The sequence below is a fragment of the Sminthopsis crassicaudata genome, chromosome 1, assembly GCF_048593235.1.
Source record: "Sminthopsis crassicaudata isolate SCR6 chromosome 1, ASM4859323v1, whole genome shotgun sequence".
Lineage (NCBI taxonomy): Eukaryota > Metazoa > Chordata > Mammalia > Dasyuromorphia > Dasyuridae > Sminthopsis > Sminthopsis crassicaudata.
In genome coordinates this window covers 399,609,290-399,631,849 of record NC_133617.1, presented here as the reverse complement: position 1 = coordinate 399,631,849, position 22,560 = coordinate 399,609,290, and the positions used below count along the sequence as shown (strand labels likewise).

Below are 22,560 nucleotides of genomic sequence, written 5' to 3'. Positions count from 1 at the left end.
CTTTGGCAAATGTGAGAGAACAACCTACAGAAAAACTAGATGGTGAGATGGCTTTATGGAAGGTTAGAAGTGTTTCTATAGGAGAAGGTAGGGGTGTGTGTGTGTAAATAATAACTTAGTGTGGTGATATCTATTGTAGAATTAGGGATGTTCAGAGCAAATTTTAGAGGGAAAGGTAATGAGTTTTATTTTAGAGATGTTGATTTTTTTTAGATGATTTGATATATCCAATAGCCACTTGGACTGGAATTCCTGAGAGAAATTTGAAAGTCAATTGCATAGAAATAGTAATTAAATCCATGGTAGTAGATAAGATCACCAAGGAAAAGGACCCAGAACAGAGCTTTGGGTATACCAACAGTTGGGGACTTGTTTTGGATGATGATCTGGTAAAGGAGATTGAATAGGAAGACAACCAGGAGAATTAGAATGATGATAACTAAGAAAAAACAGTCAGATTTGGTAACTGAAATTATTGGTACTTTGGGAGAGAGCAGTTTTAGTTGAGTGATGAAGTTAAAAAACAGACTGAAAAGCTTTGAAGAGTGAGTATAACCAGAATTAGATGAGCAGATAAGAAAAAAAAAACAGATAGGAACATAGGGAACAGAATCCTCTGAAGTCATGACCTTGCTTGGAACAGACAATGTAAGACATACTTTTTATAGGATGTTAGGACTGTCTTAAATTAGAGTTTCAAGATATCCCATCTGGCATTGTTCCCTTCTCCCTCCAGTAACTTAATTCACCTAAAATATATATATATATATATATATATATATATATAAAACTTCTAAGTTCTTGAGAAACTTGTTAACACACTTCTTCCTATTCTATATGGCTTCCTTTTGTTTTCCTCATAGTCGACTCCATTTAGTACTTTATGGTACATAAAGTACTTTTCACAAAAACACTGGAAGGTAAGTAGTATAAGTAACTTTCCCATTTTATCCCTGGGAAACTGAGGCTCATAGAAGGGAAGAGACTTACCTCGCTAGTAAAGGATGGACTTGAATTAAAGCAATATCTCTTGATTCCAAAACCACTGCTCATCTCTTAATCCCCAAAGAATTTACCTGAAATTCCCACCCAAGAATAGTGACTTAATAAGCCCATGATTCCCCTGCCTTGTCATATAGTAAGTAAGTACTTTTATATTCCATGGAGGGTGGCATGTAAATGAAGGACTCCATGAAAATAGGCTTCTAATTCTTAGAAACTCTTTATCCTTATAGGAGAGACACTGATTTGGATGTCTTCTTTACTCTCAAACTATTATCACATATCATTCAGGAAGTTGTAAATAGCCTTTACACCCCCATAAAATGAGTAATAGCTTTCTACTAGTTCCTGATACACCTCATTCCTTGGCTCTAGATGAACATTTAGTTTCTTGAGAGTATAGACCAGGAATTTCCAATTGAGGGACCTTAACCATTTGCTCATATACCTAGAGAAATTTTATCTAGCCATTGTATAGAGAAACAATAAGCTATTTTTAACTGTAGATCTTTTAATTACTTGATCAGTATACTATTTCCTGGCTTACCCATTCTATAAACATGAGCCAAAATCATGTCAACTTTTAGAACTGTCTTTTTCTGGAGCAAATATTTTATTCCATGTACTTAAGGTACTCAACTTCTGAAGGATTAGAGAAATTCTGCTTTTTCTGATCTGAACATCCTTTTTTAACTTTTTTTTTTTTTTTTTTTAAGAAATGTTTTATTTTCTGTTGATCTAACTGAAGCATAGAAAGGTGGGGATTAATACAAATTGGAGTAAGCAGAACCAGGAAAACAATACAATAACTATAAATATGTAAATGGACAGAGAAACAACAAAACCACTGAAAATGAATCCTGCGATTCACTAAATTGTGGTATCAATCTACATTAGAATTCAAAACTCTCCTGCACAGAAGGGAAGATCATATCTTTGAGAGCTTCTCTGACTGAATGCAAGCATTTCTTACAATATTGTTATCTGCTTCTGCCCTAAGTTACCATTACTGCTTTGGTGAAAAGAGGAAAATAATAGCACACATCCCCTTTTTGCACTGTGAGAAAAGGCACAGGAGATGAAAAGGAAGTGCTAGAGGACAAGGAATGGGATGCAACCAACTTGCTTTTTTATAGGCTTGTAGCTGGGTTAGCTGATTCTTACTGAGCCAATAAATAAGCATTTCTTTGTGTTCTGTCAGCAGGCAGCCTGTAATTGCTGCCAAACTATGGCTGTAATCTTAACAGGTATCAAAGGTATTGATCAGATATTTCTGATTCTCCCCTTCTCCCCACTTTACCTTAGTATGGTGCTGGGTACATGTGCCAGCTCTTTTTATCTGTAAATTTATGTTGTCTTCTATTTCCTACATTACTTTTACTCCATATTTAGGGTTCAGATTTTTTTTTTTTTTTTTTTTTTTTTAAGATTTTATTGATGTCTTTTGTCTTTTTTTTTTTTTTTTTTCCCAAAACCCTGCCTCCTTCATGGAACTTTCTGAAAAAGAAAATCATCCAATATGATGACCTTGTTTGACAAGCTGAGTATTCTGTCATAGTAGTTTCATTCGTTTCTGTCATTAGAGGGCAGTATATCATTACTTGTTTTCTGGGACCCAACAATGTTTTTTCATTTATCTGAAGTTCAACTTTCTTTTAGGAATTTTTAAATTTATATTGTTATAATCATTTATTAGTTGGCTTGGTTTTCTTAATTGTTCTACATTGTTTAATTCAAATCTCTCTTGTTCTTCTGATTTCCTTAGTCTTTATTTTGATAATTCAGTAAGAGTAGTTAGAAACAGCCACTTGAGCAAGGAAATTAAACTTTTCTATATTAAAAATGACTTCTCTAATTAAAGATTATCTTTACTCCCCCAAAAAAAGTAACTATATTTATATGCATGTATGTGTGTGTAATTTTCCTTCTGTTATTTTCTAAGGGCCTGTTCTAAATTAAACAAATCAATAGACCCAACCCTGAGAAAATTATTTTGATCCTTATTCTGAGAACTTATTTTTAGCAGTATTGCCTTTTGTCAGCTACTTTTATATTGCTGCCACTTTTCTTAAATCAAAAAAGTAAAAATATAGTATGAAGAATTTTATTCATGAGGGAGAAAAAAGCAATAGAAACGTCTTTTTTTATCCATATGCACTCTTTTAAAATAATTTTAAAAAGAATACTGAAATGGTTTGCCTGAACTTTATAAAATTACAACATTGACTTTATATTCTCTAAGCTTATATCAAACATGCAAGAGGAAAGAAGACTAAGGGGACACAATTCTTACCTCCAACAACCTTATCCTTCCTGCTTGTTCCTCATTTCTAATTAGACACAATATTAGACACAATTTCTAATTAGGTACAATAGTACCTATTGCTTTCTCCCCAAGATAGCAAACAGTCTAATATAGGTCATACATGTACAATCATATTAAGCATATTTCCACATCACTCATGTTGTAAAAGAAGCATCAGAACAAAAGGGAGAAATCAGGAGAAAGGGGGGAAAAAGTTTTAAAAAGTGAAAAATAGTATGCTTCAATCTGCATTTAGACTCCATAGTTCTTTTTTCTGGGTGTGGATATCATTTTTCATCACGAGTGTTTTGGAATTGTTTTAAATCGTTGTATTGCCAAGAAGAGCTAAGTTTGTCAAAATTGATCACCATACGTTACTGTTACTAAGTACAATGTTCTCTTGGTTCTGCTCGCTTCACTCAGCATCACTTTATAACAAGTCTTTATCAAGCACCTGTATCCTAATTTCTCCTCCATATGTCTGTCCTTCAAATACTTGATAATAGCTATTATATTTCCCCATAAGTTTTTTTTTTCCTCCCAACTAGGCATATTCTGTTCAACTAATTTTCATGTAACATGACTCAATACTCTTCTTCCTCCTGGTTGCCCACATCTGGACATTTTCCATTTAGTCAGAACCAGGCACCTAGAACTGAAAACAGTATTGTATGTGTGTGGTGTGATTAGGGGAGAGGACAATAGGACTCTTATATTTTTGATCCTTGTTACTTTCCTAGTCTGTCTTAATTCAGCCAAAGATTGTATTCGCTCATGAAATACTTTTATGAGAGCACAGGACAAAGCAGAAATCCCTAGGGTCTTTTTTAGTCTCCTGCCAGGCTGACTCACTTACAAGTATTGAGTCTAGTCATATAGTCATTCTGCATGTACCTGATTATGTTGTCATCACATTCCTGTCTTTTCATCTTTTCCACAAGAATGATATGAAATACTTAGTCAGAAGCTTTATAAAAATCTAAGTAAACGTTATTCACAACATTCCCTTTATTTACTCAAATCCTGTCAAAAAAATGAAATTAGGTTAGTCTGACATGACCTGTGCTTAAAGAATTGCTCACCAGAATTGCAACATTATATTGATCTCTGTCCACAGAAGTTGAGACCATATGAACCCATCTCTCTGCTTAGAATGTCAGTACAAAAAGTCCTAGAGAAGCAGCAGGGATGATAGGTTCATCTTCTTGCTCAATAGGAAGCAAAGAGTTTGAAAAAACTAAAATCAAAAGTAGAAACCTCAGAAGATCTGTTTGAATTCCAGCTTATTCCTTTTTATAATCAGATAATATTCTCTTATCAAGTATCCTTTTGTTTTATTTATGCTGAAAATATTTTTAGCAAGTTTAGATTTTAAAATTTAACAGAAAGTCACATCTTCAAGCCAATCAGTTCCTCATTTTGGATGACAGTTTTGACTCAAGGACATTTTTCTCTATTCATGATAGAAAATGACTGCTCTCAGTCTCTGATCCTTTTAATCATACTGGTTGGTGCAAGTGAGAAAGGATTTCTTTTCCTACTGGTGTAAAGGTTTCATTTATTAACTTTGATATGCCAAGGATGGTTGAACTGAGGAGGCTTTGTAATATTACTCTAACCTTTCTAGAGCTCTAATTTTACTTGACAAATAGATACATGCTACCCATTTCTTTTTTCTTTTTTCTGCTACACATTTCTAAATGGATGTCTCAGACTTCTCAAACTCATTGGACACAAATGGAGCTCATTACCCTTCCATCCTTTAAATTTTCCTATTGCTGTGAAGACATTATAATTTTTCTAGTCACCTAGGTTTCTAGTATTAATGGATTTTTTCCCTTTTCCTTATTTATGTCTTGCATTCAGTCAATTACTAAATCTTATTTTATCACTATAGCATCTCTGGAATATATTCCTTCATTCTGCTTACAAAGGTACCACCCTAGTACATACAAGATTGTATTACTTCTTACCTGGACTTTGGTAATACACTCTTTTCTTTTTTTTTTTTTTTTTTTTTCCCTTTGTTGAGGCAATTGGGGTTATGTAAGGTGATCAGCTCTTTTTTTATAGTGTCAAGGGATTAAAATTGAGTGGATGCCCATCAGTTGGGAAATGGATGAATAAATTGTGGTATCTGAATGTAGTAGAATACTATTGCTCTATAAGAAATGATGAGCAGGCTGATTTCAAAAAATTCTGGAAAGACTTAGACGAAGTAATATTGAGTGAAGTGAGCAGAACCAGGAGAACATTGTACATAACAACAGGAGGATTATGTGATGATCAACTATGATAGATTTAGTTCTTCTCAGCAATCTAGTAATCCAGGACAATTTCAGTAGACTTGGACTGAAACATGCCATCCTCATCCAGAGAGAACTATGGAGACTGAATGTAGAACCAAAGTATACTATTTCCACTTTAAATTTTTTTTTCTTTCTTATGGTTTTTCCCTTTTGTTCTTATTTTTCTTACACAACATGATTAATATGGAAATGTGTTTAAAATGATTGTACGTGTATAACATATACCAGATTGCTTGCTGCCTTGGAAAGGGCAGAGATAAAAGGAGGGAGAAAACAATTTGGAACTCAAAAGTCTTATAAAAACGAGTTTTAAAACTATCTATGGAAAAAATAAAATGCTATTGAATAGGGGGAGGGGAGAGTTTTTTTCTGAGACTTGAAAGAAGCCCAGGAAACCAAGAAGAACGGTTGAGGAGGAAGAGCATTCTAGGCATGGGGAGAGCCAGTGAAAAAGACCAGAGTGAAGAGATGTGTTATCTTATTCAAGGTTTAAAGCAAGGAGCATGGTGTTGCTAAATTGTAGAATACATGGGAATAAATAAGGTGTAAAGACTGGAAAAGTAAGAAGTCAGGATATGAAAGACTAAATGTCAGAGAACTTTATATTTGCTCTTGGATATAACAGGGAACCACTATCATTTATTTGGTAGGACGGTAGTTTGATAACAATTTGTATTCTTAAAAGATCACATTACTATCCTAATGGACTGGAATAGGGAGAGATTTGAGGAAACCAACTAGCCAGATTCTGCTGTGGTGATAAGAAATTCCATTAGAGTGGTGGCCATATTGAAGGACAGAAGAAGTCATATACCAGATATTTCAAAGATTGAATCCAGTTATTTGGAAACAGATTGGATATAGGGAATGTGAGAGAGTGAAAAGTTGAGGTTGGGACCCAACTTGTGAGCCTGTTGTACTGAAATGTTGTTGATACCCTAAATGGTAATAAGCAAGTTAAAAGGGTTTTGAGAAAAATATAATAAATTCCATTTTGACCATGTGGAGTAGAAGATGTCTACTTCAAAATGTCTAATAGGTAGTTGAAGATGTGAGACTGGAGGTCATCAGAGAAATTAGGGCTGGATAAGTAGATCTGAGAATTATTAGCATAGAAATGATCATTTAAATCACCATGTGAAATAATGTAGAGAGAAAGGAAGGCCTGAGAAAAAATGTAATTTATATAGGATAGACATCATACTAAAACTTTGAATGTTGTATGTGAGCTTGATTGTTCAGAGAGTCTTTATTCAGACATTGAAAAATAAGTCAAACGAATAACTAAGCCAGGAAAGTAAGAGAAACAAAGAAACTGAAGACCTTTTTTGTCCTTTGTATTTAATTCCTTCAAGTTAACCTTTGTACAGTTATTCCATTCCTTAAGGAAGGTTATAGTGGTGGAAGGCTAAAAGAAATTCAGAGATGTCAACATTCAAGTGCTTTTTGAAGGAAAAGTTAATTCAGGTGACATCATGTGTATATATGTTGGGGACATGTGGTAGGGTGGGCAGTGAAGATAGTGGCAAAGTGTTGTTAATAAATTGGAAATCCAGAAATATTATGACTTCTTTATTTTTTCTTTTTTAAGGATAGAATTCAGAGCTGAAAGAGATCTCCTAGGATCTTAAATATAGAACCATAGGACCTCAGTTCCTATAAAACACTTTTCTTTTCACAGATGACTAAAGTGAAGCCTAAGGAGATTAAGTTACTTTTTCAAGGTTTATATAAGTGTCAGAAGTAGGATTTTAATCTAGGTCCTCTGAGTCTAGAGCCAGTTTTCTATTTTCCAACTTTATGATCTAATTTGACACTCTATATTACATAAAAAGAAGCTGAGGTAAAGGTTCCGAATGAAGAATGACCTCCACATACTCCTACACAGATAATTAGTGATAGAGATGAAGTTGGAATCAATCCATGCCTTCTGATTCCTTTTGTGGTACTCTTTTCCATTCTAATGTTATCTCTAATCCATTCTACATTTTCCTGCTGAACTAATTTTTCCTAATACTACTTAAATCATGGCAGTTTTTTATCAAAAAGCCAGTATTGAGTGATTTTTTTTGTTTGTTTCTTATTGAGATATATTCTACTCCACCTCTTCATTCTCAAGGCTTTTGATACTCTAGATTCATCTTATCCATCTTGTGAAAGAAAAAAATTTCATTCTACATTTTATATGTAAATCCAACAAGATAGTTTATGTACTTAGAGTGAAAATCCAAAGGGATAGACCTCCATCCAGACTTCCAAAAACTCTAAGGCTTCTCATAATCAATCTCTAACCACAATTTATAATTTTTTTTTTTTTAAAGAAATAATATGTAGGGACAGCTAGGTGGCACAGTGGATAGTGCACCAACTCTGAATTCAGGAGGAACTGAGTTCAAATATGACCTCTGATACCTCCTAGCTGTGTGACCCTGGGCAAGTCACTTAACCCCAATTGTCTCAGAAAAAAAAAAAAAAAAAGAATAGATTCAGAATTCAGTAAAAATTCTGTCAGCAGTTTTGAATTGAGTCTCAGTATGGGGTGATGCATTGATGATTTTAGTGCAGTTGAATCCAAATATAGATTCTTTAAATATTTTTATTAGAAGAATAAGGAGAAAGCAAGGATATCAGAGATGGAGAGAAAAAGACAAATTAATTAAATCAAGAAACTATGAGAAGTTAGTTTGAAAAGATTATTGAATATGGTAACAGGAGAAAGAGCTACCCAAATTGTGTTTTGAAAGCTGCTTGGACTCTTGTTCTCAGCATCCAGGAAACATTAATAATATTCTTCTGTGTGCTAAATATTGGAGGATGAGGAAAAGGGTGATCTTAAAGAAATCTCAGATTCATGGCCATCATAGATATTGCTTAATTTTTTGGATTCCTTTTATTCTCAGCTTCATGAAACAATAATCGATTAGACAACAATGTTGTATATTGTTGAGGGGTATAAGAAAATACGGGACTATTCCTGTCTTGAAAGAGAAAACACTTAAATTTTGACCAATAATGTTCTGTAGGATAGTCATTTTAGCCTTCTTTGTCATTGTATGTTCTTTTTAAAATTTAGATTGACATTATTTAATTTTGCTTGAGAATTCATCAGTTTGTTCTCATCTTCTTCCATTTATGATTTAATAGTCCTACACGTAAGAATCAGTTTAGCTCTTTCAGACCAAAATAATCACTCTCACCCTCTTGGAATCCTCACTGTCTACAAATAGATTCAGAATGTTGTGGCATTTCATAGTTTCTCTTCTCTGGGATGGCTCAAAGCCATGGAATACCTTCTTTACCCTCCCACTTTCCCCACTGCCTCTGAAGAGTTGCTTCTTCCCTCAGAAAGCCTTTTCTGCTGCTCCTTCCCTGGGCCCTCCCTAGACCCCTTCCTGCCTCAGAGCTGTCACTTTGTTTTTCTTTTTAGTCTTCATGTTTTGTCTTTCTTACCCAAATTCTTGGGACAGAAGCAACCTTTGCTTTGTAGTTTCCTCATTGTACAGCATGTCCCTTTGTCCATTCAGGGTACTTATATGAGTCCTCTTTAATCTCCATTGACTTGTTACTTTCTCAGTGTGTGACAGTTTTTGTAGACATTTCACTCATCTCATTAGGTTGTAAGCCCCTAAGGAAAAGAAACTTTGTTCTTTCTTCTATCCATATCACCTTGTAGGTTAGGCTTTTAGCAAAATGTTTTGAAGGTTTGGGGGAAAATACTAAATAAATGTATATTTAATGTTAGGACTTTTGTGAGAGAGGTATATATTTGCTTTAATTTACAATATATTTTATGGGGGGGGGAGATATTTTTGTGCTTGAATGACATCTCTCCATAGTATAGTATATTTGGTATGAATATAGTATAGTATAGTATATTTGGTATGAAGTGATTATGTGCTAAACCTTGTCCAGGTAGACTTAAGTCATGAAAGGGTCTTATTCCAGGGTGTCCAAAAAGTTTTAAGCAGTTTTAACCTTGAATAACTTAGAACTTTTAAATTAAAAACTAAACTATTTTTGAAAGTATTAAGCTGTAGTAGTTCAAACCTGCACTAAGACTTTTGGACATCCTGTACTTAGTTGTGTGTATTATGGCATTCCTGCTTTATTTTCTTTTTTGCAGGGTAAAGATGAACAAAGTAATGTAAGGAAGGTAGACTCTCCCTAGGAAATGAGACCTTTTACTCTCTTATACTAAGAATTATCTTTGATATTTATATCTCTTACTTATATAGGACATAAGTATGTCAGATATGTTTTTATTTTCATTAATAAGTATAATTTCAACCTAGTATTTTTTTTTTATGTTAAAATTAAATTAGATTTAAACTTAAATCCCTTTACTTTGCTTTATTGTTTGAAAACTATTTCACTTGAAACATTCTCTAGTTTTGGCAATTTTTGAAAAAAATATTAGCTATTAAATTGTGGCTTTATAATATAATTATATCAAGCTGTGCTTTTTGACTTTTCCATTTTAGTAGGCCAAATTTATGTCTAAGCTTATTTGAAAAAGTTATTCTTGAAAGCCTAGCACGGACACACAGAGGTTAATGGATCTGCAAACAGTGTAGATGTTTTCCAGATCAGCTTGCTGGGCTCAAAGCTGTGGCCATTTTCCCACAGCAAAAAAAAAATTCTAGCCCTGGATCCTACATGAATCATCTTGAAAGCCAGAGTTTCTCTTATTTGCCCTTCAGCATTCCAGAATTGACTATTCTTATGACATGCAAGGAAAACTATTATATAATACATCTAATATGCTCATTTTTAACAGAAAGAAAATTTTTATTATCATATAGTGTTGTTTGTTTTTAACAAATTTGATTTGCAGGCTGATTTTATTTGAGTAAAATTGCTCTGACTCATTGAAGCAGCTGCCTTTTTTTTTTTTTTTTTTCCCCCAAATTGGAAGGAAGAATTCAAATTACTAGGCTCCTACTAGTGGAGAAGTTTGGCAAGCATTACTTTTCTAGCAGTAAAATGACACCATGCTTCTCCTCCATTTTCTAATGAAATCTGTAGAGTGGGAAAGCAACAGAAGTTGGAAGCCTTTTTGGAATCTCTCCAAGTAAAGTCTCTCTTAACTTACTTTGAGGGCCTTCTCAGGTTTGTGCCTTGTGAAATTGTGTCCTTATTTGATGATGTTGTTAGTTGTAGGAAAACTCAGTCACAAGTGGTTAATGGCCTCTTAAGGAAGTGCTTTAATTTTTATTGTAGTAGAGCAACAGGAATAATTGGGATTTTTTAAAGGATATAGTTGCATGGTGTTTTGCTTTGTATTTTGTAGGCACTTACTAAATGTTTGAATTGCATTTAAAAAATATAACTTTTCATCTTACTATTAAGACTACAATCATATAATATGTTTTATAAACAAGTTACTTTAAAATCTAGTAATTGTTACACATTTTAAATTTTTATCAGCCATCTAGGAAGATTTTTTTTTTTAATCCAGAAGACATTGTGAATCACATTAATTGAAAGTTATCTTTGAAATATCTTTTGTATCGTTGAGAATATTTTGACCACAGTTGACACTTCTGCTTTAAAAGTAATTTATTTGACTCATATGTCACTTGTGAATTATGAATTGAAGTTGTAAAAAGTTAGGACTCTTAACTATTAATTTTTTTCAAATTGGGAAATTAAAATGTTACTGATTTAGTTGTGAGTAGTTAGGTTTTGAAGTAAAAGTTTTGCTAAAAACAAAAATTTTAATAAATTTGTATTAAATCTCATTCTCATAGTTTTATTGGCAGGTTAGGAGATTATTATTCCACTTTTTTCCCTTAAACTTTTTTTTTTTTTTTTTTTTTTTTTTGCTATTGTTTTAGAATGAAACTCTTCATAAGAAACTATCACCTGTTACTTTTTTGCATTGTTTTCAGTGTCTTAGCAGTTTTTTCTTTTGTGGAATCAATGCCACATAAATTTAAAAGAAGCAATACTAAGCAAACTTTACATTAAGTAACATTTAATCTAAAAATCAATAATCAGTGTATGTTTATGTTACTTTTCTAGAAAGTAATATTTTTTAAAACATGATTTTTAGAGAGTTAAATCTAAAATCTTTGTTTTTGGTTTGGGGGTTTGTCTTTTTTCTTGTTGTTTCTGTTTTGTTTTGCAAATGTTAATCACAGTCAGAACTTTGGGACCACTGAGTGGCTCAATGGATAGAGCACCAGCCCTGAAGTCAGTAGAACCTGAATTCAAATTTGACCTCAGTCTATACAATCATACTGTGGTTGGGTATTTTTTAGGGGCAACTAGCTGGCGCAGTGGATAGAGCACCAGCCCTGAAGCCAGAAGATCTGAGTTCAAATATGGTCTCAGACACTTAATACTTCCTAACTGTGTGACTCTTGGCAAGTCAACTCCAATAGCCTCAGTAAAATTAAATAAATAAATAAATGTTTCAGAGGTTTCATTGACTCCAAGATAGATTTAATGACTTTTGCCTTTAGGATTAAATATAAACTCTTTTTAAAAAATAAATAAATTTAGGCACTTCAACCTCTCTTTTCTGACTTAGTTCATGCTATTCCCATATATGACATTCTTTCTCCTGACTTTGTGCCTTTATATAGCTAACATACCTGAAATGTCTTTACTCCTTCTACTCAGCCTTGGAATTCTTAGCTTCTTTCAAGATTAAACTGCATCTATCATCTCCCACTACAAATTTCTTGATTTCCCAGTGTTTACTTACCTTGTACATGTTGTTTAATTCCAGCCCTCCTGGAGGGCAGGAACTGTTTTGTTTTGGGTTTGTGTCTCCAGTGCTTAATAATGTATCCAGGACATTGTAAGCATTATAATTTAATTGAATTAGAATTAGTATGGCTTAATTGTTTTTCAAACTTTCTGAACTAATCCATTTTTTTTCTCCTCCATGTATAGCTTATGTAAAAATGATTCTTTGAAGGTGAAAAGCATGAGCCTTTTCGGTTCATTTGTTGCCTTAAGTAGAAATGTTACTTATATGATAATACAGAAATAATTCAGTTTACCGTACCATCTGGAGACTATTAGTAAATACTGAATCTCAGCATTGTTTCTTCATTATACATTTTGTCTTGTTTCTGTCTTTCATTAAAGATAGCCTTAAAAACTCCTTAATGCTCAGATTGATTTCTTGGGAGAAATTTTTGTTTCAAATCAAGTAATTTTAAATGCCTATATAAATTTGGTACTTAAAGCATATTTCAGCAATGCCTTTTGGAAAGTGAGTTTATTTTTTCAAATTCCCTTTAATTTATGTGATAGAAATACTCATAATAACTTTCATTTTTGCATTACTTGTTCACAGCAACCTTCGAAGAAATGTAGCACAAGGATTATCATCCCAGTTTTTGTATATGAAGAAACTGAAGCTCCAGGAGGTTAGGTGACTTACCTAGAGTCTCATCTAATGTATGTTAGAACTAGACTTACATTGATAACTCATAAAGTAAGGAGCTTATAAGTGAGATTGCCTCCCTGGAAAATACTATATTTGATCCTATATAGCCATGCTACTAGATTGGATGGTATGCCAATCAGTTAAGTAGATTTGCCCTATTTTTAAAAGACAACACAAATGCAAGCAGGTGTTTTTTCAGAGGGCTTTGAAACTATCCTAAAAAATACTGAGATATTACAATAAACTCCTGGAATAAAGGGAATAAAGTTGGACTCTTTGCTGTGAAAATATTTAAGAGTTATAGATTATTTTTTCAAAGGTTATTTGTCCTTGATTGTAAATTGCTTATTCATTTTAGTTGTCAGGTAAAACAGTAATTTTCTTGATTCAGTATATTTCAGTGAGAAGTAACTCTTAGAATTGTTTCCACTGGAACTATAAACCTTGCTGATAAAATCTTTGTTTTTTTTAGTGATGTGCAATAAGTTTCTATATGAATATTATATATGGAATATATGTAAGTGTATGGTTTTCAAATTATTTATTTTTTTACACTAGTTATTTAAACGTTTGTGTATATTTGTGTGTGTATGTACCAATTTCACTCCCAAATAGAATAAAAATAGTTGAGAAAAATGAATTAGCACAGCAATTGAGTTTTACTGCAGAATATGGGACATTAAGCATTACGTGTGTCTTGAAAACATGCTACTATCTAAAACAGTGAGTTTTTTTGCATTGTGGATCCCTTTTTTAAAATGCATAAAATATAGTACATAGTACAAAGTACACAGAATAACAAGTTACTTTGAAATTCAAGGTGTCCCAAAAGTCAGTTTTAAATTATTAATCTAAATGCACCAAGACTTTTATGACATTACCAAAATTTAATTTTAAAAAAGTTCCTGCAGATTAAAAATCCCTGCTGTAACGGAAGAAAAAATGAGGTCTTTCCATTTAGCTATATTTTAATAATATTTCATTTATATTATTGTGTGTACTGTTCTCAGGCACTTTAAGTTCATTAAAATCTTTATTTATGGTGATATGGAATCTTATTTTTCCACACATAATTCAGGTAGTATACATGCTAAAATACAAATAGGATTAACCATACTTCCCTATTGTTCCTTTCAAACCAGTCTGTGTACCATAAAAGTTTATTTGGGTAACAAAGTTACTAAACATTAGTCCCGTGGAGATGTTCTACTGACAGTTAACAAGTTTATAGAAGCAGATTCAGATTCATCACAAAAAGAATTGCTTGGGAGAAAATAGTTTCACTTGCTGTTTTTGTTAGGTGTTATATTGAATTCTATCTCCCTCACAAAAGATGCTTTGATCATTGGGGGAGAGATTTAAAGAAAAGAAAAAGAAATAACAATAAATTCTGATCACTTGTTCTTCCTAAGAAAATCACAGGGCAGAACTTTAATTATCTATAATTCTCTTTTTAGAGAAAGTGTCCTCAAAATTCATTAGAGATTTATGAACAAGATTATTTAGTTTTGTTTCGTTTTAATTAATTTTGATTACTAATGATATTTGTCTCAATTGTAGACACCAAAGTTATTGAGCAATTTGAAATGCAAATACTTTTAACTTTGTGAAAAATGTTATCTATCGTATTCCATTCTGTTTGCCAAATAAATTGTTATCCTAAGAAGAAAGTAAACTGACCATCCAAACTAGGCTAGCATACTAGAAATGTAGAATGTAGATTTAAGAGATGAAGGAGAAAAAACCATTAGGACTTGATGATTGTTTGGGTATTGAAAATGAACGTCAAAGAGGCCTTTCAAAGTTTAAACTCTGGGTGACTGTGATGATTGTAGTAACACTGATATGGATAAATAAATTCAAAGAGATTAAATTGGGGAAAATATTGGGAATGATGTTTTATGGGGAGGTTTGGGGAAGAAAGGAGATATCCTTTGACACTAATAAGAAAAATTTTCAAATAAGCTAAAAGTGATATGAGGAGGAGCTTGTGTAGTACAGGGAGGACTAAATTTTCAGTTGAAGACTGAGATTGAATCCCAATTTACTCTTTGTGTGGCAAGTGACATGACATGACAAATGACTCTTTGGGTTTTAATATCCTAAACTGTAAAATGACCAACTTAGTCATCTTCACATAACTGATTTCTTGAGAATGATGGCATTATGCTCTTTGACCCCTTTTCTTCTTAGTCTGTTCATCCTTTACTCTGCACTTCTGCTTATGAGACATCTTCCTCTTTATTCTCTCCTCTTCCTAAGAAATTCTCTTTCTTTTTTTTCTGTTTGATGTTACAATTACAAGGTGAGAACTCAAGTTGTCTGGACAGTTACAGGGCGCCAAATTGCAAAGGTCCCGGCTAGCCTCTGAAGGGCTCAGAATAAGTCCTTGTCAGGATAAGCAAAAAATCCTTGCCCCACGTTGTGGACGCCAATATGTAAAGTTCTTGAATTGTGAGGGTCCGGTCGTCTGCTCAATTATAATCCTTTTCTGGGAGGAGATCTGTAAAATCTTTTCCTCTGTGTGCAAGTTTCTTGGGAACTCTGAATCTCCTCAAGCTCTTGTCCTTCCCCAAATCAGACTGGTCTCCTTTCAGCCTGCCTGGCGTCACAACTCTATATCAGAGTAGATCCTCTCAGACCCAATGCTGCCTTTCTTTTATCCTCCCAGAGAATAGGCATGTGAGAACTCAATGGAGCGTGGGGAAATACTTCCACCAATGAACTTGATCCTCTTAGAATTCCTAGGATGTAAACTCCCTTTAAATGCCCGAACCAGAGGTCTGAGCCAGAGAACTGTCAAGTCAACCTGAGTTCTCACCTTGTCACTGTCCAGACAACCCTGAGTTCTCATCTTGTAATCCTAACAGTTTGACCCATTACTTCCTTTAAAAGCTTCTTTCAATCTGGAATTCCTGGGTGAACAGTCTTCTGCTTTGAAACCCAGTGGCTTATTAGATTTTCTAGATTCATACCTGTTTTATATAGCAGCTTCAACCTTTTTTCCTTCCTTTATCCTAGATTTAATCCTTTCTTCTTCTTTTTATTATTATTTTTTTAATTTAATGAACTTTTTATTTAATGTTACAAAAGATATATATAATCGAACAGACCAAAGCCCATGGGCCCATTGGATTCCTCGGATTCTTTTTTTTTGCTTCTATTCTCCTACCAGGGGAAGCACCACCAGCTGCTGGGACAGGTCTACCAGCTCCTGCATTGCAGTTGAGACTTCTAATGTTTACATTGTTCAGGACCTTTGCAAACAATCTGCAAACCCAGAATGGGTCCACATTTACACACCTACCCCTTTAATGAAGGCATTAATTTTGCCCTCTGTGAGTGTGAAAGATGAAGGTAGAGTAGACAGCCATTTCAGGAATTTGTAGTATGTTAGTAGCCTGCTGAAGTGAGGGTTCACTCCATCTTGGCCTTAGCCTCCAAAGAAGAACCAAGTCTTCAGGCTACTGAAGAAAAAACTTAACCCTTCTTCTTAATTTATGCTGCATAGCACTTAAATACACTTTTTTTTTTTTTTTTTTTTTTTTTTAGTACTTTGCTGATATTGACTTTTTACTAACAAGGAAGAAAAAGATAGATGGATGAATGAATGAATGATAGATAATGTCTCCCCTGTTAATATATAAACTTCTGGTAAGCAGAGATTGGGGGGGGAGGTCTGGGTCTTGGTGGGTGTGTGTACACAAAATAAATATAAAGAACATAAATGCAAAAATGATAATGACTTCATAGACTGGATCTCTAAGATCACTTCACCCAACCCTTTTATTTTGTAGATGAATAAACTGAGGCCTAGTTAGGTTAAAGTGAACCGACTGAGGTAGCATTACTTCTACATCATAAATACCTGGTTGGTTCATCTTAAAAGATCAAAGAAAAATTAAAATAATCAAATTGGATTATTATTTGGAATTTCAAAAAGATGGTTTAGCACAGTGAAAGAACTAACTAATTTAGAATTGGGGGGTTGGTTAGCCAGGCATCAAGTGGCCTTTCCTCAGGGACCCTCCCTGTAGAACCGACATCCCTCTTGCCGAAGTGTTCTTCCTCCTGATCTATTTCTGTGGTCTCTGCCTCCTTTTCTTTACTGATCCCTCTTAGGGAGACACCCCTCCCAATCACTTTGTCTATTTTTTCTCTTCTCTGTTTACTTATATAAAAATGCTTTATGTCCATAGTGTTTAGCTTGTGCTTGAGTGCGTGATTAATGCTTGTTTATTGATCAATTGCTTTGACCTGGGATCTAGCATTATCTTGTGGCAAAATTGTGGTGAAGCTTTAGGTTAGGCATCTTACCTTTCTGGGGTTAAATTTTTTCAACTTTAAATTGAGGTTTAATTAGATTGGATGACTTCTAAAGATTCCTTTCAGTTCTATTCTCTATGACTTTAGTTCCAAATATGAATTTTTGCCAGTTTAATCAGATCCTTAAATAATTCTTCATTATGAAAATAGAGATTTGTTAAATACAAGAATAGTAATATAATTGAATATCTACTTAGGAGAACATTACAATACTTTAAAACTACAGATTTTTTTCTGACAATGGTTTAAAATATTGATATTGAGTGTCTAAAGTAGAAGAAAATAGAATACGGAATTGTTTTTTTAAAAAACCACCATAATATTGATAATTCATATTTTGTGTAGGCCCTTAAAGTTTTACAAAAGAAAGATCTTCCTTCACAAAGTTCTATAAGATAGTAATATATAACTTTATTTGCCTTTTATAAATGAAAAAACTGAGACTTAGAGATCTGAAGTGACTTGCTGATAGTCATAGTTAATTAATAATTATCAGAATTCTGGAGGCCCCTGGTCGTATTATAGATAGGCTTCCCTTCCCTTTTTCCTGGGATTTCAACCCAGACCCTCTGATTGCATATCTACTGTTTTTCATATTACACAGGGCAGATGAGAAAAATAAGGCCAGGGAAGTGAAAGGATTTATCCAAGGTCAGACAGTCAGTAAATTAGTGACAGAATTATGATTAAAATATGTATCTTTCAGTGCTTGGTCCATTACACTGAACCATACCATATATGTGAAAGTATTTGGAGAGATATAAACACATCTATAATAGATTTACACACACACACACACACACATATATGTATATATATGAAATAAACTATTATTAGTTTCTATATATGAAATAAAATATTATTAGTTTCCCTCACAAATATTTTGTAGTTCATATACTTGATTATCATTGCTCTTTAGTTTAGTAGGAACAGCTTATTAGTTAGAGTTAGAATATATGACTTTGAATTTCTGCTTCACCAGCTAGCTGTTAGAAGTTAGTCTTAATCTTTTCATGTGGGTTATGGGAGCCTTGTGCTCCATTGCAGCACTAAAGCTATGTAAATAAAGAAATAGGGCTTTATCTCTAAGCAAAAAACATATGTGTAATATTTCCTATAAATGTAGCATAAATAAGTAATTATTTAAGTGATCTTATATTTTATCCTAAAAATAAATAGAAACTCCTGTTTGGCATTGAAGCATGTTATAGCCTGTTTCTTCTACAGCCTCCTTCACATATTCTGTGATTCAGACATATTTTCCTACATAGCACTTCATTTCCTGTGCCCCTGACTTTGCTTTCGGTGTGACCTATTTTTGGAATAACCCCACTCATTCTCAGTTTCTGATACTCTCTCCTCCTATCAAGGCACTTTGAAGCATTACCTTCTGCAAGATGCCTTTGCTGATCTTGCCAATCACTTAGCCTTTATTTTGCATATGTTTTGAATATACCTATAAATATACATGTTCTCACTCTTAAGGCTAGGGCCTATTTCTTTTTGTCTTTGTTTCTCTTGTGTTTAGCACAGAGCAAGAGGATAATAATGAACATTTATATGATGCTCTAAAGTTTGCAAACTACTTTATATATTTTATCTCATTGGATCCTCACAACAGTCTCATGAAGTAGATACTATTATTAAAGACTATGCTGAGAGAGATTAAGCTAGATTCTATACAAGTGTTCATATATATGAATAAGGAGAGTATGTGAGCAAAATAATACAAATAGGTACCCTGAAAAATAATTTCCAAAGAAAAGCAATAAAAAAAGAAAAAGCCAAACTTCAGAACCACCCAAATGAGAGAAAGAAACATAAAAGCATGGTTTCAAATGGTTGTATATGCAACTATATCCTTTTGTTATTTTTCAGTTGATTAAAAAAGAATTGAAAACTATATTAATTTCAATAAAGTTATCAATATTGTCCATGAAATTCATTGCTATTTGGTTTTTGTTGTATATAATTATAGTAAGAGTATATTGTTTTTCTCTCTTTTATAATGGCATGATTTTATATGTCTATCCATATTTCTTTGAGCTAGTAGGTATGGATCTGTTGGTAGCTTTTATTGTCTTCCTTACGTCAGTATTTAACTTTCATATATGCTGTCAGGTGGGTATTGTGCAGATCATAAACTCTATACTTTCTTATCTTAGATAATCATTATCAATGTCCTGCTATAAAACTTCCATAGAAAGTCTGCTTTCCATGCAATATATAATTTCATATAGGGTAGCAGATCTGTTTTCCATCTTCACCTATTTAGATGAAGAGGGGGAAATGTATCATAGAATTAGCTTAATTTGCATTTCTTTGATTATCAAAGCTTTTAAGCATCTTTCAGTTGCTGATTGTTTTGATTTCTTTAGTAATATTTTTTCCTCCATAAAGAAGTTTGAACTTTCTCCCTATTTACTCTTTTAAGTGGTTATTCAATAGTAGGAAGAAACAGGTAAGGATACAACAAACTGAAACAAGCTTTTAAAAATTGAACATAGTTGAAGATGTTTTCAAAAGCACTGGGCACTGATTCACTGTAGTTTTATTCTTGCTAGGTCCTCTAGTCACATGATGTTCTTTTTCCAGCATCTTGAGGAAGGAGGCAAAGTTTCAGCTCTTCCTTTGTGAACAAATCATCAGTACTAATACAACTTGACTACTAGTTCTTAACTTAATAAATGAGATATTTCACTCTTTAATGTTTATGCCTCTGCCTATTTGTAGCATATTTTATATTTCCAGTGGAATTGCTTTTCATAGATTTTATTTTTGTTAATATATTTCTTGTTGTATTGTGTGCTTTATTGACTGACTTTTTATATTTTGCTTCTTTTTGTTGGTATTAGTGCCAGAACAGATAAAACCCAGTGTAAGCCAGCCTCAGCCTGCCAACTCTACTAACGGCACTTCCACAGCAACCAGCACTCAGAATAATGCCAAGCGGGCCACAGCCAACAGTCAGCAGCAACAGCAGCAGGCCTTGCCTCGTTACCCTCGTGGTGAAGTACCACCACGATTTCGGCACCAGGAACATAAACAACTTCTAAAGAGAGGTCAGCAGTTGCCTACTATAGCAACAAACCTGGGACCTGCTTCTAAAGTATTAAATACCCGGTCAAGAGGCAATAGTATAACAAGTAAACAGCCAGTGACTAATGGAGAGATACCGAACAAAAAAAAACAACCAGGTAAGAAAAGGTAGTTCTTCTTTCAGTAAAAATAATTAAATTTAGCATGCATCAACATCAACTAAAATTTTTACCAATCATAAATGAATAAATATTTGGTAATCATTAGTTCTAGTGTCCATATGGTTATTTGTATCTTAGAAATTAAGCAATTCTAAAATTTTATCCCTTGTAATATTTGTGTTTAATAATACTCAAATATTCATTGACAATGATACTATTTGGTATAGGAATATAAAAAGTATGTCTAGAGAGCTATATATGTATGCAGAACCTTGAAGAGCTTTTTACCATTATAATTTTCACCAACCAAATTTGTGACCTGATTTTTAAAGGAAAATACCTCTTAAGTTCTTTTTCCTACCACCTTTCTCTCTCTTCTAAAGAAATAGGTCTTAATGAATTATACTATTCCTTTTCAGATAAGCAGGTAAACAAGGACTAGCAAGGCTGTCTTTAAGAGAAATAAGTATATCCTGTTGTTTGCCCCAAACTGACTTTTTTCCCAACTCCATAAGATAATCTACCTGTCAGAAAAGACTGAAAAAGGGAACAACAACAACAAAAAAAAAAAAACCCAACTTTTATGGATTTCATTGTCTTTGAAGCCAAACTAGATTTGTTGCCAAAAATATCCTGTACAGGCAGATTAGTAACTTCAACATTATCAAAAGAGGAGGAGGTATTTGAGGTTAAAATGGAAGATTGGAATATGCAATGTTAGATACAGATTATTTGCATCCATAATTGTATGCTCAGATTCAAACCACAAATATCTAGGGCATTTGGAGTAGATATATTACCAACATGAATCAAACTTGTCTTAGTTTCAGTCTTTACCTTCTGTTAAAAGCCTTGGCTTTTTAAAAATTCATCACTCTTGTTCCTTCCCTCCGTAACTCTTACAAAAAAATTCCATTCTAACAGTAGTACTGATAGCTGTCTGATATACACAAAACATTTTAGATACTAAAGAATGTAAAAATAAGTCATGGTTCCTGCTTTCATGGAGCTTGCATGCTAGATGAAAACTACCAAATAGAAATATCCAGGAGCCAAGACTTATTTAAGTACAAGAAAAAAGCTACTTCTTACTAATCTTAAAATGACTTAAGACTATTGGTCTTAATATTTTCATCAAGATGTTTTATAATTGGCCATTTCACAGTGTAATACAGTGTTATCATTAATATAGACATTAGGAACATGTGCTTAAGAATATCCACATAGAAGACATGTTACCCCAATTCCTATCATAATCAAAATCAAGGTCCTTAAAGGTTACATAGTCCAACCCCCTCATTTTGAAATAATATAACTAAGATCTCAGATTGGGAAAAAGACTTTGCTGGTACCAGAAATTTTAGATGGAAATAGATAATTTAAATAACTCAATCTAAGAAAAAAACTTATCCATAAATTATCTCCCAAAGAAACAAACTCCAAGATCAGATGGATTTATAAGCTAATTTTCTCAAAACTCCAAAGAACAATTCAAATATGTTTTTGAATTTAGCTTCTATTCCTGTCACATGTTAATAGAGAGACCAGTGATTGGGTAAAGTAAGTTAGAGACAATCTGCTACAATAGAAATCAGGTTTCCATATTGGGTAGATAACTTGCAAAGCCTGTTTGAGATCTTGCCCAATATATGATACTCTAGGGGCCATTAGGTTTTGAACTGCTCACTACTTAACTTGATATATTAATTTTTAACTGTAGTGAACAAAGGAATTGTTCTAGAAATAACATGAAGAGGTAGTTGTCTAGGAGTAACTGAAAATGTTTCAGATATAGAATAGATATGTTGGCAAAAATGTAAGAGATATTAACAAACATTTTTATTGCCTGGATAAACTATTGTGATCAACATCTGATTTTGTATATTTCAAAGATTTATAGATATGAAAAAGTGTCATTGGCTACATGGTTCAGAACTTAATAGTCTGAACATAATCATATATTCTCTATTTGGGAAAATAATCATTTTTCCCCAGATATGAAATCATTTTGTT

At 33.1% G+C, this 22,560-nt stretch overlaps 1 protein-coding gene across 1 annotated transcript in view; it reads left to right on the top strand.

Moving 5' to 3' along the window:
* The window catches only part of TNRC6A (trinucleotide repeat containing adaptor 6A), a 335,273-nt gene that overhangs the window by 263,585 nt on the left and 49,128 nt on the right, over positions 1–22,560 (top strand). Inside the window, 3 exon segments of the mRNA XM_074280016.1 lie at positions 12,929–13,001; positions 13,494–13,538; positions 20,203–20,544. Of these exon segments, the coding sequence (XP_074136117.1) occupies positions 12,929–13,001; positions 13,494–13,538; positions 20,203–20,544 (460 nt within the window).